The sequence below is a fragment of the Siphateles boraxobius genome, unplaced genomic scaffold (genome assembly GCF_051911475.1).
Source record: "Siphateles boraxobius isolate OS27281-9 unplaced genomic scaffold, OSU_SipBor_1 20, whole genome shotgun sequence".
Classification (NCBI taxonomy): Eukaryota; Metazoa; Chordata; class Actinopteri; order Cypriniformes; family Leuciscidae; genus Siphateles; species Siphateles boraxobius.
In genome coordinates, this window is record NW_027508811.1 from 10807880 (window position 1) to 10821746 (window position 13867).

General features: G+C 36.1%; 1 protein-coding gene across 3 annotated transcripts; it reads right to left on the reverse strand.

Moving 5' to 3' along the window:
- Window positions 1-2943: 2943 nt before the first annotated feature.
- slc38a6 (solute carrier family 38 member 6) lies at window positions 2944-13838 on the reverse strand. Of its 3 annotated transcripts, XM_077236718.1 has the most exons (16): window positions 13593-13835; window positions 12206-12327; window positions 11258-11331; window positions 11033-11085; window positions 10763-10802; window positions 9977-10055; window positions 7558-7640; window positions 7415-7473; window positions 7282-7341; window positions 6359-6409; window positions 6121-6200; window positions 5941-6041; window positions 4849-4973; window positions 4630-4774; window positions 4423-4517; window positions 2944-3765 (listed from the first exon to the last, which is right to left on the reverse strand). In XM_077236718.1, the coding sequence occupies exons 1-16, from the start codon at window positions 13677-13679 to the stop codon at window positions 3682-3684; spliced, it is 1338 nt and encodes a 445-aa protein (XP_077092833.1). In that variant the 5' UTR covers window positions 13680-13835; the 3' UTR covers window positions 2944-3681. The 3 variants fall into 3 exon arrangements, with proteins under 3 accessions (XP_077092833.1, XP_077092835.1, XP_077092834.1); XM_077236720.1 differs by lacking the exons at window positions 4423-4517; window positions 4630-4774 and having other exon boundaries at window positions 2944-3593; window positions 13593-13838; XM_077236719.1 differs by lacking the exons at window positions 4423-4517; window positions 4630-4774 and having other exon boundaries at window positions 13593-13819.
- Window positions 13839-13867: the final 29 nt, after the last annotated feature.

The window sequence follows — 13867 nt, forward strand, 5'->3', positions numbered from 1 at the left end:
CTAAATGGATCGTAGTGGCAATTGCATACGATCAATTTAGGCTTAGAAACGCAGCCCTGGTCTTAGAGATTTTACTGAAATCAGGCAGTTGATTGAGCTTATTATGTGTTCAGAACAGAGTAAATGTGTATTTTGGACATATGTGTGCCTCTGGTGTTTTATAGGCTATTTATATATAATGTCACTGTACACACATACTTTAAAGTCTTAGTTACTAAAATAAGCTGTTGTCCCAGTGGGGTAAATTGTCACAATTGAATTTGCTATTAAAAAGCTTATACACTGTAGAAAAATATTTGTTGGTTTAACTTGAAAAAAGTAAGTAACCATTGAAAAGAAAAAAAAGCGTTAATACAATGAAGGAGATTGGTTTAATCAACAGAAACTCAAAATGTTATGTTGTCTCACCCACATGAATTATCTAAGTTGATTTAATGATTTGACAAAAGAAAAAATGTTGTGATAACAAATCATGAAAATATTTTTTTACTGTGTATAGTCTTTTAAGCAACACAAAACAATTCATGAAACAGTGACATTAAAAGTACAAATTGCATAATATTATGACATTTAAAATACATAAATGCAAAACAAACAACTAGCCCCATCCTTGTTCTGAAAAAAAAGAAGGAAAAAAATGTATGGCCTACAAGTAGTCTCTTGTATATTAGAGGGATTTTATTGTTTTGAGCTAAAGCAAAAATATATCATGATGAAATTTTAGTTTAGAGGACAGACTTAACAACAAAAAATAATTGATAGTTGCTAAGATGTGACTGCATCCCACAACAAGCCCCAGTTCACACATGCCGAAGCTCTGTTAGACATAAACCATATCTGACCAAACACATATAGCCTACACATGTACAACCTCAGCAAAGCCTCCAAATCCCATTCAACACCCATATACAGTACAATCTCACACATAGCAGGAGTTTGAAATAATTCCCAAATCTGTCATTTACACACACACTGTTTCGCTTACATTTATTGAACAGTTGCTACACCATGTTAGGCCGTGCGACTCATAGAGATGTGAGGTATTTATGGGTGAAAGGCCAAAGTGTGTTTGTGTGTGAGTGTGCGTTTACTGGCTGGTATTATACTCAGTGTTTGGGAATGGCAACAGCTGCGGCGTAAAAGAAGAAAAACAAAAATCAGAGAAAGAAAGAGAGAGTAAATGATGGAGTGAGTGTTCAGGGAGACAAGTTAAAAAAGAGTGACAGGGAGAGAGAGCAGAGAGGACAGAGGAGAAAGTGTGTGACACATGGCAGTGTGTGTGTGTGTGTTTGGGTAAAATGAACTCCAGATGTGATATGGTCTCAGCTCAGTCCAGGCGTCAGAAGCAGAATTAGAGGTTTTAGAAGGCAGAGAGAGCAGAAAAAGAGGAGAAGAATCTTAGAGAACACATCAGAGTCACAATAGAGGTAAGGTAGTGTGTGATTGGGTGTGTTTGTTTCTTCCTAACAAAGTCTTCAGAATGATTTACTGAATGCCTGTGACACAGGGAGCACGGTTACTGATAGAGCATGAAAACCAATTCAGGAGGAAGGAGAAGAACAGAGATGCAGAAAAAGTCCAGGGAAAAAGCAGATGTCAGCATGAAAGGGCCAGTCGGCATGAAAAGAAATCAGACAGTAATACAGCAAAATCACCTTCTGTAGGCAGCGGTTAACAGTCAGCAGATGTTTCTGCTGGTGTGTGAATATGGATTGCGGTCTAAAGGTAAAGCAATCTGCAGGACTAAATTGAGGTTGAAAAGAGACATAACTCCTGCCTGATACCCAAGAGCTGTGGATCTCATTTTCCACTCTTTGAAAGTTAGCATGACATTTTTTTCCTTTCACACTTTTACTCAAAAGGCCCACACATGATTTTTAAAATGTCTTACTCATGCATTTATTGACTCACACTCACATTTAAAGTTAAAGTGTAAATCACAAAACCTGTCAAACGGTTCACCCCAAAAACAACAGAAGAAACAAAGAAGTAACCTGACATTTCTCATAAAAATTATGTAAATTAGTTTTAAAATAAAAAAGAATACAAGGAAATATAAATGTAAGTAATGACCGAATAATATATTATTTAAATTGTATTTACCCATTATGTTTGTTGAATTTAATTTGATTTAAAAAAATCAACTGCATTTTTGATGTAATGCTATAAAATGACTGCAATGAGAATCTAATTGCAATCACCATTGAGAATAAAGGAACTAGAAAAAGAAACAAAAGCTTAACTGTCTATATGCATTGCTAATGGAATTTTTTAACACTTTGTGTCTTAAAAACAAAGACAAAATATTGCAATAAAACAAAGAAAATACTTTTTTTGCCAAATATTTTTCTTTTGTTAAACGTGGTGTTTTTGTGTGATTCACCAGAACACCAATCCTCTGCAAACCATAAAACACCTCATATCCATTATATCTCTCTACACCACGGTTTCATCGTGCGTTTTCGGTGGTCACTCAAGTAACCATGCACATAAAGCAGTTATCTTATCACTGATCACATATCTTACCTGCAGCTGAAATCTTACTGTCATCCTGAGCTGCACAATGCTATATTATTCACACACCTCAGGAATAACACAACTTATATTTCTTGATGTAAGACTATGCGAAATTGCATGTGTGTGAATGTTACAGACAGGCTTACTTTGGGCGGTCTCTCAAGCTAATGCAGCATATTAGAAACAGCAGGAGAGAGCAAAGGCCACAGACTACACACACACACACACACACAGAGCATTTGTTTTCCATTATCTGACATACAGAGAACCCTCTGTCCAAATCAATGAAGAAAAATCAGCCTGTCTATCAATCTTTCTCGCATGCAATCCAGCAAAAACACACAGTAATGCTTGGATCTCTTAGACTAAACATGGATCACAGACTTCATGCCAGATGCCACAGTACACAAGGCAGTGAGAAACAAGTTTTAATTCGAATTTCCCTTTATTTATTTATTTAATTCCACATAAAAATTGTCCTTTTGGACATATAAACAGGGTTTCAATGGTAAAACAAACAAACAAAAAATATACATTTTCAATTTATTTATTTATTTAAAATGGCAAGACAAAAACGTTCTTATCTTGAAATCACAAAAAATCTTTGAAAAGTGCATTGGTGAAGAAATATCATGAAAGGTCTGAAAAATCTTCAAAAATCTAATACATACAAAGACAGTGAATAAATCAGTTTTTTTTTTCCAGACAGGCACAATCAGAGCAATTTTACAATTAATTGAATGTGGATATTAGATTTATGCAGATATTTAGTTATTGAAAAATGTGCAGCTGCATCATTCCTTGGTTTCATCTGTCTTTTCACAGATCACGGCAACCTTCTGATTCAAAGATTGTCAAACTCGGGTGTCGTTCAGACATTCAGAATAGATTACTATGCATGTCATTGCTTTGCTGGATATTGTGGGTTTGATTGTGCCTCTGTTCAGTATTCAAGTGACATTACAGGATAATGAGAACATTAGGAGTATCATAAGAGCACAGTAGGCTCATCTCATTAGGATTCCCTTCTTGAAGCAGCATTTGGTCCAGTAAACAGAGTCTGACTGGTGTATAACCTGTAAAATAAGGTTCTTCTTAAAGGCAGGATGTGTTGAGGTCCCGACTCATGCAATGCGACGTGTCCCACAATGATGAAGTTAAAGGTCAAGGACCTTGAACCCAGGAGACAATGATGACACACAGGCTCAGCACACCCACAACCAGGCCAATGACCAACAGAAAAACTGCCTAGGAAAGAGGAAAGGTGGAAAAGATGCTAATGGAAAGAAAGCAACATATCATAACATAACGTAATAACATAAATATGTTGATAGGTTACAAAAACATGTAAAGTCAGACATAATATACACTACTGCTCAAAAGTTTGGGGTCATTTCGATTGTTTTATAATGTTACAAAAGATTTCTATTTCAAATAAATGCAGATCTTTTGAACTTTCTATTCATCAACGAATCCTGAAAAAAATGCATCATTTTTTTCACAAAAAGATTAAGGTCTGGTTTCACAGACAGGGCTTAGATTAAGCCAGTATTAGGCCTTTTAGGGTATTTAAGTGGCTTTTATAGACGCGACTTAGAAAATAATATTACTGGTTTGCATCTTGAGACAAAACAATGGCACAGACATGAATACTAATATTAAAACAAAGAGCAGTTACTTAAAATTGTAGTAATATTAAATATATTATTATATATAATATTTTTGATCAAATAAATGCAGCCATGGTAAGCATAAGAGGCTTCTTAAAAAACATAAAAAAAATCTTACCAACTCCACACTTTTGAACAGTAGAGTATAACAAATGGGTAAAATTCCCTCAGAACTAACAGTCTAGTGCAAAGAAACTCATGCATGTAGTGCTGTAGTATGCAAGACTTTAGATACCCCTGCTGAATTGAGAGATCTGATTGGCTCAGAGCTGATTCTCAAATAAAACATTCCCGGATACACAAACAGCAAACATGTGGAGGTCGTAGAACCTGGAATCACACATGAAAAGGTATGCAGACACACGCACACAATATAAACATACCTATTGAGCAGTGAATTTAACAGCCAAGCACATACAAGAGCGTATGGACAAACACTCACCGACCACACCAAAAACATTCCTGATGTCAGGGACGAAAATAGCAAGCAGCAGCACAAGAGTGAGGATGAAAATACAGGAAAGTGAATGAGAGAGCCAGGAGAACTCCCTCTCTCTCTTGCATAACATCAACAGCGCTTTACGTGCCTGAGAGAAAGAAAGGGAGGATATGTTTTCTGAATTTCTTCTTTAAATAGTTCACAGTCTGGTGTTTGACTTACTGGGAAGTGAATGAGCGGCACAGTGAGCAGAACGGCCAATAGAATCGCGAGACGCACTGACATCACCAAAACATCCCGCGGTAGGTAGGTATCGTATCCTAGCAACAGCTCTGATTCCACATGTGCTGTGGATAAAGATGTCAGATCAGATCAATCAATTTATCTTTCGTCATTAACAGATTAATGTACTGAACTGAAAGAGTAAAGATTATAATCCAGGGGACTACCAAGAGACAAAAACACTAACCAAACACACCTCATGCAGCTAATCATGGGCTTTATTCATACTGGAATATTAGAATACTAATTAGTATACACTGGCTCTCATCAAATTTTTAAAGATACTTTGTGAAACTTTAAAACAACTTTTCAAAATATTAGTGTTTCAATAGCAGTGCGCCTGAATCTTCGGCCTCACTGCAAAGGGGATCATGTTTACTCCAGTTGTTAATGTGCATTTGCAGTCTGAATTGAATGTGAAATAAAAAGAAATATGGTTTACTGCAAAATAATGGTAAGGTAATCATTCTATCGAGTTGTCTTACTCTTAACTGTATGCACACAAAAGCAAACACACACAGTGAAGTACTATTAATGTACAAATAACTCTTACGAACCTGTTCTTTTTAGTGAATCAAAAAACATACAGTACAACCAGTGCAGTCTAATTCATGTGCAAATGACACTTGACTATGATTCAAAATTATGTGTAGTTTAGGTTTGCTAAACTTAAACCAGTTTAATTACTGATGGTTTGCTCATATTGCAACAGTTGAATTTGAGATTTTTGATAATTAACATTTATTTTATTTTAAGACACTGCATTCAGTAAGTCTAGTTATCTAAAAAAAAAAAAAAAAAAAAAAAAAAAAAAGGTAATTTCACATGGGTTGGATTTAAAATAATGGCCAGGGTCTGACATTACTTCCAGCTCTTTTGTGACACTAAAAATGTCACGTCAAGCGTTGCATTGTGGAATACAGTAGAGCGATGAAGCTAAACTCTGCATGAAGGTCGATCTCCAAGAGCAGGATTAACACACAAAACAAACACTTTGAGGATCTTGTTGTGCAGCTTGAGCAATGTTCTTACTATAAAAGGTGAGGTATCCAAAAAGAGCAGAGATCAGATACACCACGAAACTAAGAGAGATGCTGACATTTGTCACATTCTGCATTCTCCGTTTTGTGGGTCTGAAAAACACACATATTCACACCATAAGGCAACAACAGAATATATATTTGGCAGATGCTCAGAACTGAGTGAACTGACCTGTGTAACTCGCAGTAAATGGGTAAAACCGCCGTATGGCACAGGAAGGAGAAAGCCATTGTTGGGACAGCATAAGCACTCTGCAATGCGCACACACACAGTCATTTCTCACCCTCCTGATGTGTGTGGGGTTATGCTATAATATTACAACTAATATTTGGGTTTCTAATAGTCATACAAGGCGGTCTTTAAATCAAAACATAGCTCTCCTTTCTCAGGAAAACACACACACACTCACCTTACTAGAGATCGCAAACAGTTGTGGGGTACACTCGGAGGTATTTAAGCTCTGCGGATAGAAAAACAAAATGTGAAGTTGATGTGAATATGAAGATTAGAATGAAAGCAGGACAGGAACAGAATGAAAAACTACTTTCTGATATTTAGATTACAGTATCTGTAGCTGAATATCAGGAAGTAAAGGTTTGACCTTTGGCTCAAGAGGGTCAAAGGTCACATCGCTTATTAAAACAATGATACTTTGTTTCTGAAGGGTTGGATCGTACTCCGTACTCCACGTACTCCACAAAATATCTGAGAGTTAAAAAAACGTCTTTAGTAAGGAAGCCCATATCCACTACAAAAAAAAAAAAGAAGCATGCTTTGGTAAATTTTTATGACATAACTCAAAATTGTGGCACACCAAGACATATTTATGAGATGAAAGTCAAAATTGTGATAAAGCCCAAATTATTAATTAAAAGTCCAAATTATGAGAAAGTCCAAATGATGACTAATTTAATCTAATAATTATGACTTAGTATATGTCTCATGTCAAAATTTAATAAGTTAAAGTATGTAAATTTCAACTTTTATGTAAACATTCTTTTTATGTCAGAAATATTTAGTATGACTTGTATCATAATTTCGACTTTGAGTGGCAGAAATGGGTTTCCATACTTTACCCTGTCTGTTGTAATAAAAATTAAGATTTTAGATGGGTCGTACTGAAGTCTATTATTCTGCAGCTAACCAAGTTGTGTTTTGGGTATTAATTTGGAGTGTATTAGGCAAGTGTGTGTGTGTGTGTGTGTGTGTGTGTGTGTGTGTGTGTGTGTGTGAGTGAGTGTGTGAGTGAGTGAGTGTGTGAGTGTGTGAGTGTGTGAGTGTGTGAGTGTGTGACAGTGTGAGTGTGTGACAGTGTGAGTGTGTGATCTTTACCAGGCTCATAGTGGAGTTCAATGGTAGCGGACAGGGAATGGACCATTTTTTCACTACCACCTGTGAGGGAGATGAAAACATCAACATGGGAAAGATGGAGAGACAGACAGATAAATAGAGTGACTCAACTCACCACCACAGTAAAGAACAACATGAAGATGAATGCAAGACCACTGGTGTATCCCAGGAAACCTGAAGAGAAGACAAAAACCAAAGATATGCATTCTATCACACTCATAAACAATACTGAGAAAAACAAACCCTGATGATACTCACCAATCTTTGGAAGTAGAGCCAATGGCAACACTACAATTACAGTGACTAAAATCAGTAGGATAACACCATTCTCAAACCACTTTCTATGGAGGAGAGAAAATAAATGCATGACAAAATGACACAAAGTGAAGATGATGCACACACCTTTAAAGATTTTGGGGTCGGGAATATTTGTCTCATTTTATTAAGTCTCTTATGCTCATTTATTTAAACAAAAATACAGCAAAACAGTAATATTGGAAAATGGCATGATTCTTTAGAAATAATCCTAATATTTGCTGTGCAAGAACAATTCCTCTTACTGTTCCTACTCTTATTGTTATTGTCACAGTTAAAAGAGCTGTGCTGCTTAATATTTTTACAAGTTCAATAGAACAGCATTTATTTGAAATAGAAATGTTCCTAACATCATTTGTCACTTTTGATCAATTTAATACATCCTTACTCAATACAAGTATTAATTTGATAGATAAGAGAGATAATCCTGAAAAAACAAAAAAACAAAAGTTTTCCACAGAAATATGGGAAAAAAATGGAAAAGTATGTGTATTGATGCTTTGCCAATATTAAACTGAGTACTTTAAAACAAAAAATTATGATTGAGAACTGAGGGATTGAATCTTTAACAGGTTGGTGTTTATGAGAGATCTCCTGTAGTTCTCTCTTAAAAACAGGGAGGTACTAGACAACCAAGCTGATCCGCTTGCAGAAATGAAGATAAATTACTCCACTGAAAGAATAATGTTATTTTACAGTAAATGACTACAGTTTCAAGTGTGTATACTGTGACCGGGTTGTGATTTTTGGTCCACCCGGAGAGAGAGTAGTAATGTTTGTGTGTGTCTGGGTCTGGTCACAGTAATTGTGCTGGTGAAGGGAATCTTGGGCAGCCACGACTCTCATTGGGCATAACATATGTGCGAGATTTACGTGAACGGACCTGTAATGCAAACCAGCTGTGTGGGCACAGGGCACAGTTAAACCACAGCTCAGAACAGCGGCTAATAAAATAATGACCGTTACATTCTTACTCAGGAATACTTTCTCTTTTGGAAACTCGCTTAAAGGGTAAGTTCGGCGTTTTACAAGTAAAGCCCTGTTTTAAGATCGTTTCTGATGAAATTGAACGGTTAAGATTAAAATTTGGAAAAATGCTGCTGTCCCGAGAATTTTGGGTTTTTGTGTTAGCACCCCCCCACCTATACAATGGTTTCATAGGTGCATTGGAACAATCATTCATATAAACGCATTAAACTTTAGTTTACAAAGACGTGAAACTCACCGAGTGGTCTGTGGTGTTCACTGATATGCTCACGCAAAAGTCGCTGCAAAAGATGCTTTCCAACAGGTGTTTTACCATTCGTTGTAAAACTATGGACCTATTTTTCCAACGCCTTTCCATTCTTCCAAAAACTACGATAAAACCTGTTGGAAAGCTTCTTTTGCAGCGATTTTTGCGTGAGCATATCAGTGCACACCACAGACCACTCTGTGAGTTTCACGTCTTTGTAAACTAAAGTTTAATCTGCTTATATGAATGATTGTTTCAATGCACCTATGAAACCATTGTATAGGTGGGGGGGTGCTAACACAAAAACCTAAAATTCTCGGGACAGCAGCATGTGTCCAAATTTTAACCGTTCGATTTCATTAGAAACGATCTTAAAACAGGGCTTTACTTGTAAAACGCCGAACTTACCCTTTAAAGGTGAGAGAAAGAGTGTTTATCTGCCAATGAGTGAATGATCTCTCTTTCCTGAATCGTGTTTCTATTTTGTCTCTCCCCGTGGATTTTTCTGTGGTTTCAGCCAGATTCTGTTTTAGGATGAATTCTAACACACTAAATTCAGATGTAAATCATATTTGTTCTGATAAACTATATACAGTACCATTCAAAATTTTGGGGTGCTTCTTAACATTTTAGTGGAAAACCATGATACATCTTTTTAGGATTCTGTGATACATATAAAGTTCAAAAACAGCATTTATTTGAAACCTTTGTAACATTATAAAAGTTTTTACTGTCACTTTTAATCTATGTATTGTGAAATAAAAATGTATTGTGTCCTTGGCTAATAAAAGTATCTTTATTAGATAGGGTTAGGGTTATCTTTCATTTTAATCTGAGTTGTTCTGCAAAAAATTTTCTATTCTCACTGAAATTGAAATGCTTAATAAGAACTATATAAGCTAATCAGATCATACTAAATTAGAAACAAAAAGTAGAAACCAAACAACCAATAAAATGTCTTGTTTGGTTTCTACTTTTTGTTATGCTCATTTAGTATCATCTGATTAGCTAATATAGTTTCTTCAATAAGCATTTCAATTTCAGTGAGAATAGAAAAAATAGAAACTTGCATTGGACATTATTAGAAGGGGTGTGAGGGTGTGGTAAGGCCAGCATATATTTATTTACCCAGAACTCTCTGTGCTCATGAAGCCGGTGATGGCTGCAGGCATTTCAGACTTCAAGATGAACAAGTAACTGGACATGGCTAAAGAAAGAATGACAGCACATTATAAATACATGTTATACAACACCTCCTACATGCACTATAACAGCTCATAATGCAATCTCACGCACGAGCACTCACAAATCCACTCAGAAAAGCCAAACATGACAAAGGTTAACATACTCTGAACTAACACTAACAGCCACAAATTCATATCACATGGTCACACACAGAGATCAAACCTGACTGCAGCCAAACATTTGTTCTCACACATTCAGACACTTGCTGCCATTCTAAAGGCAATGTAAAAGTGAGATGAAATGACTGTTAAGTCATTATGGTAGATAGTAAGACATAGTCTGATTTACTGCTACTAAACACCACATAACACACAGAATACTCACTACAGTTCACAGTGAGTAGTGAGCAGTGCGGAGTGAAAGACAGAAAGAAAGAGAAGAAACAGAGTTTTAATTTCCATATTCACTTTACACCATTCTTTAGTATATATTCTGTTGTTCAGAGGTTAACCTGCTATGCTAACTTCTTTGGCAATACATTAATAAAAGTCATATCCTCCCAATAAAACGTGTTCAAACTGAGAGAGAGAGCAAAAGAGAAAGAGACAGGAGACTCTCGCTGGGATTAACGCTGGGATACCAGGTTAACATTTAGTAATATGATTGTATTTATATGAACTATATTAAGTAATACAATTTAACGATCTAAATAAAAAGTGAAAAGCTCACCGCCAATGTTCTGAATGAGAATAGTACAGGCCACCAGAATCTGCACAAAACATAAGAAAAACATGTTTTACAGGAGTAACAAGACATATTTCACATCTATGGTGAATTCAGTTATGATGAGTACTTGGATAATGAGAATGATGAGTTATTTATTCATATAACAAAATGAAACATTGCAGTGCATTATTCCAAATTAAAAGCAGGCAATCTTCAGGCAAAGAGTAAATCAAATAAATAGAGCTAGGTATTAGATCTGTGATATTAACCAACCTTGCCAGGTCTGTTGAAGGCTTTCTCTCCAAGCGCTTCATAAGAGTTGATGCCTAACATACATAAACATATGTAATAGTGATCGGTTACAATGTACAATCGTGAAAGACCATTTCAGATTTTTGATCTGATGTACAGCTTGTGAGGAGTTATAGTCAGAGATTATGTAAGGTAAACAGGAGTGAGAAGGGTAAAGAAGAGTTCAAAAGTGATAGTTGATATTACCTGTCTTGTCACAGAGGAGCAACAGGAGATGGATAGAATAAACAGCCAAACTGGAGACCATGAGCAACAGAATACTGTGAAGAACACATGCAGAGTTGAAAAAACACCATTGTACGTTCATTGTACGTGCCTTACTGCAACTGCACTTTTTGCTTTTAAAAAAAGGGATGCGTGCATCACATTTTCAGTGGCAATCAACATTATACCACAAATGTTGTCAACAAAAGCCCTATTCTCACTGGGTTAGTATTATCTGGGAACCTCGTGTGATTTAGAAATTACCCCTTCACATCTGAATTTCGTGTGGCGCATTCGCATGGGATAAGCGAAACCTGTGATTTTACTTGAATTTACTGACTTATCTCCTGGATATGATGTCAATAGGCTTGGAAATGTCGTGTTGTTATAGGTCTAGCTGTACGCTATATTGTAAACAAAAGAATGTTCCTTACCGCATGCTTCTATATATGTCATCCATCTCCATCTAATCATTATTTTTGTTTTTGCTCTTCTGATGGTTTTCAGCTTTCTCTTTCTGCAAAGTGTATAGTTGTACGGTGTAGGCCTATATAGCAATATTACCCAGCACCCAAAATACTATCAAAAAACTCGAGCATCCATTCTTCGCGAAAGATGGATAAAAAAGCAGACAGGAAACAAAACCTTAAAAATTATATACGACCCCGCCAAAGCACAGAGATGCCTATTCGCACGGGACTGATATTATCACAGGACCTCAGTGTTCAGCAAAATATGGTAGGTCAATTGCGGGGGAATTTTTACTTTACAAATAACAGAAATGGCCGATTCGCACGGGATTAAGATCACAGACAACCTCCACAATTATTACAAATGACAAGAGGTCACCAGGTAATATTAATCCCCTGCGAATTGGGCTAAAAAGCTGAACTTGTATTGAATCTGGAACACTGTGTGTGTTGCGTGTACCTGAATCCAATAATGCCCGTATTGGCCATGGCATACGAGAGACCCAGGATGCCACTACCCATGATAGCATTCATCAGATTAAAGGCAGAAGACATGAAGGATGCACCTCTAACCGGAACATCCTGTGAGAAAGAAAAATGCTTCAGAAATTAAACATGACAGCGCAGCTCACACTGGAACAAACTGAGGTTAATTTAATCCTAGACCTTAGGCAAGAGACAACGCATGCACAAAGAATGTCATTATTGTCTGCTTACACAGTGCATTACTGAAAGCACAAAGGGAAGCGAAATCTTTGCAATAAAATTGCATAAGATCAGCATGTGATGTGAAAATGACTAGAATGTGAAAGATGACATGATGTGTGAATACGCATACTCCATCCATTTCCAGCAAAGCTTTATAAAACTAGTACAGCAGTGTGACTGTGAAGTTTAGATTGGATTTACTTAAATAATGCACATTTATTTACTTTGACATGTCACGTAAATTGTATTGATTTATGGCACTGCAAAGCACTTAGTTTGTACATTTTATACTGTGCTGAAAAAGATTAAGCTTATTATTATCAAAATTATTATTGACCCATCAAAAAAGAGTCTTAATTTTAAACATTCTATCAGACAAAGAAAAAACTGTCATCTTAATGTGCAGTTTAAAATTTTGGGAAGCAGCTAATACTAAGAATTTGTAGGCCTACGTCATTTTAATCAGAAAAAGAATAAATTATGGTAACAGGGTTGACAACATGGGGACAACCTCAATTGTTTTAAATATATTATTCTGTCCACTAAAATCTAAAAATCAAATAATATAATTAATAATTAATAAAACATACATATGGAAGCCCATTTCCACCACATAAAATAATGCTTTGGTAAATCATAATTATGACCAAAAAAAGTCTACATTATGATGTCACAATTATGATAAGATAAGTCATAATCAATCAATTATGACATAAATTATGACAATTATGGGATAAAAGTCAAAATTCTGCATAAAATGTGAGATTCTATATCAAAACTATGATGTAAAATGGTGACATTTTGAGATAAACCACAATGCGACAAAAAGTAGATATTTTATGTTATGACTTATAATATTGTTATATGATTATGATCCATAATTTCACTTAGAATCTAATATTTCATTCCGACTTATTTATCATAATTCTCATGTGGCGAAAATGGGCTTCCATACGTAATAATACAAAATTGTTTATATAGTTTATATACGCATAAGCATATCATAAAACAGTAACTTAAACGGAAGTATCATAGTAATTGTTAGTCATTTACACATGTGCCTGCGGGACAGAAAATGCAGCCCTTTCGTTCTTGTTCTTCTTCTTATTAGTTCTGTGGCTGGCTGTGGTTTAACTTACCTGGGCTAACAGCGGTCTGCTCTCCTCTCCGATGGGCTCATACTCGCTCCCCGTCTGCGCGCTGTAGTTTGCGCCGCTTTTCCCCATGTTCCACCGCGTAGTGTCTCTTTACTCTTCTGCACTGACCGAAAGCCGGCCATTCGCTCTTAGACACCGCTGGGTCCGTCAGTTCATGTGCCCGGCTCTCACACTACCGGCTTCACAGAAACACAAGCAAACGTAAACATCCCTATTCACGTGATTATTGACGAACGGTCACATGGCTATTTATAATG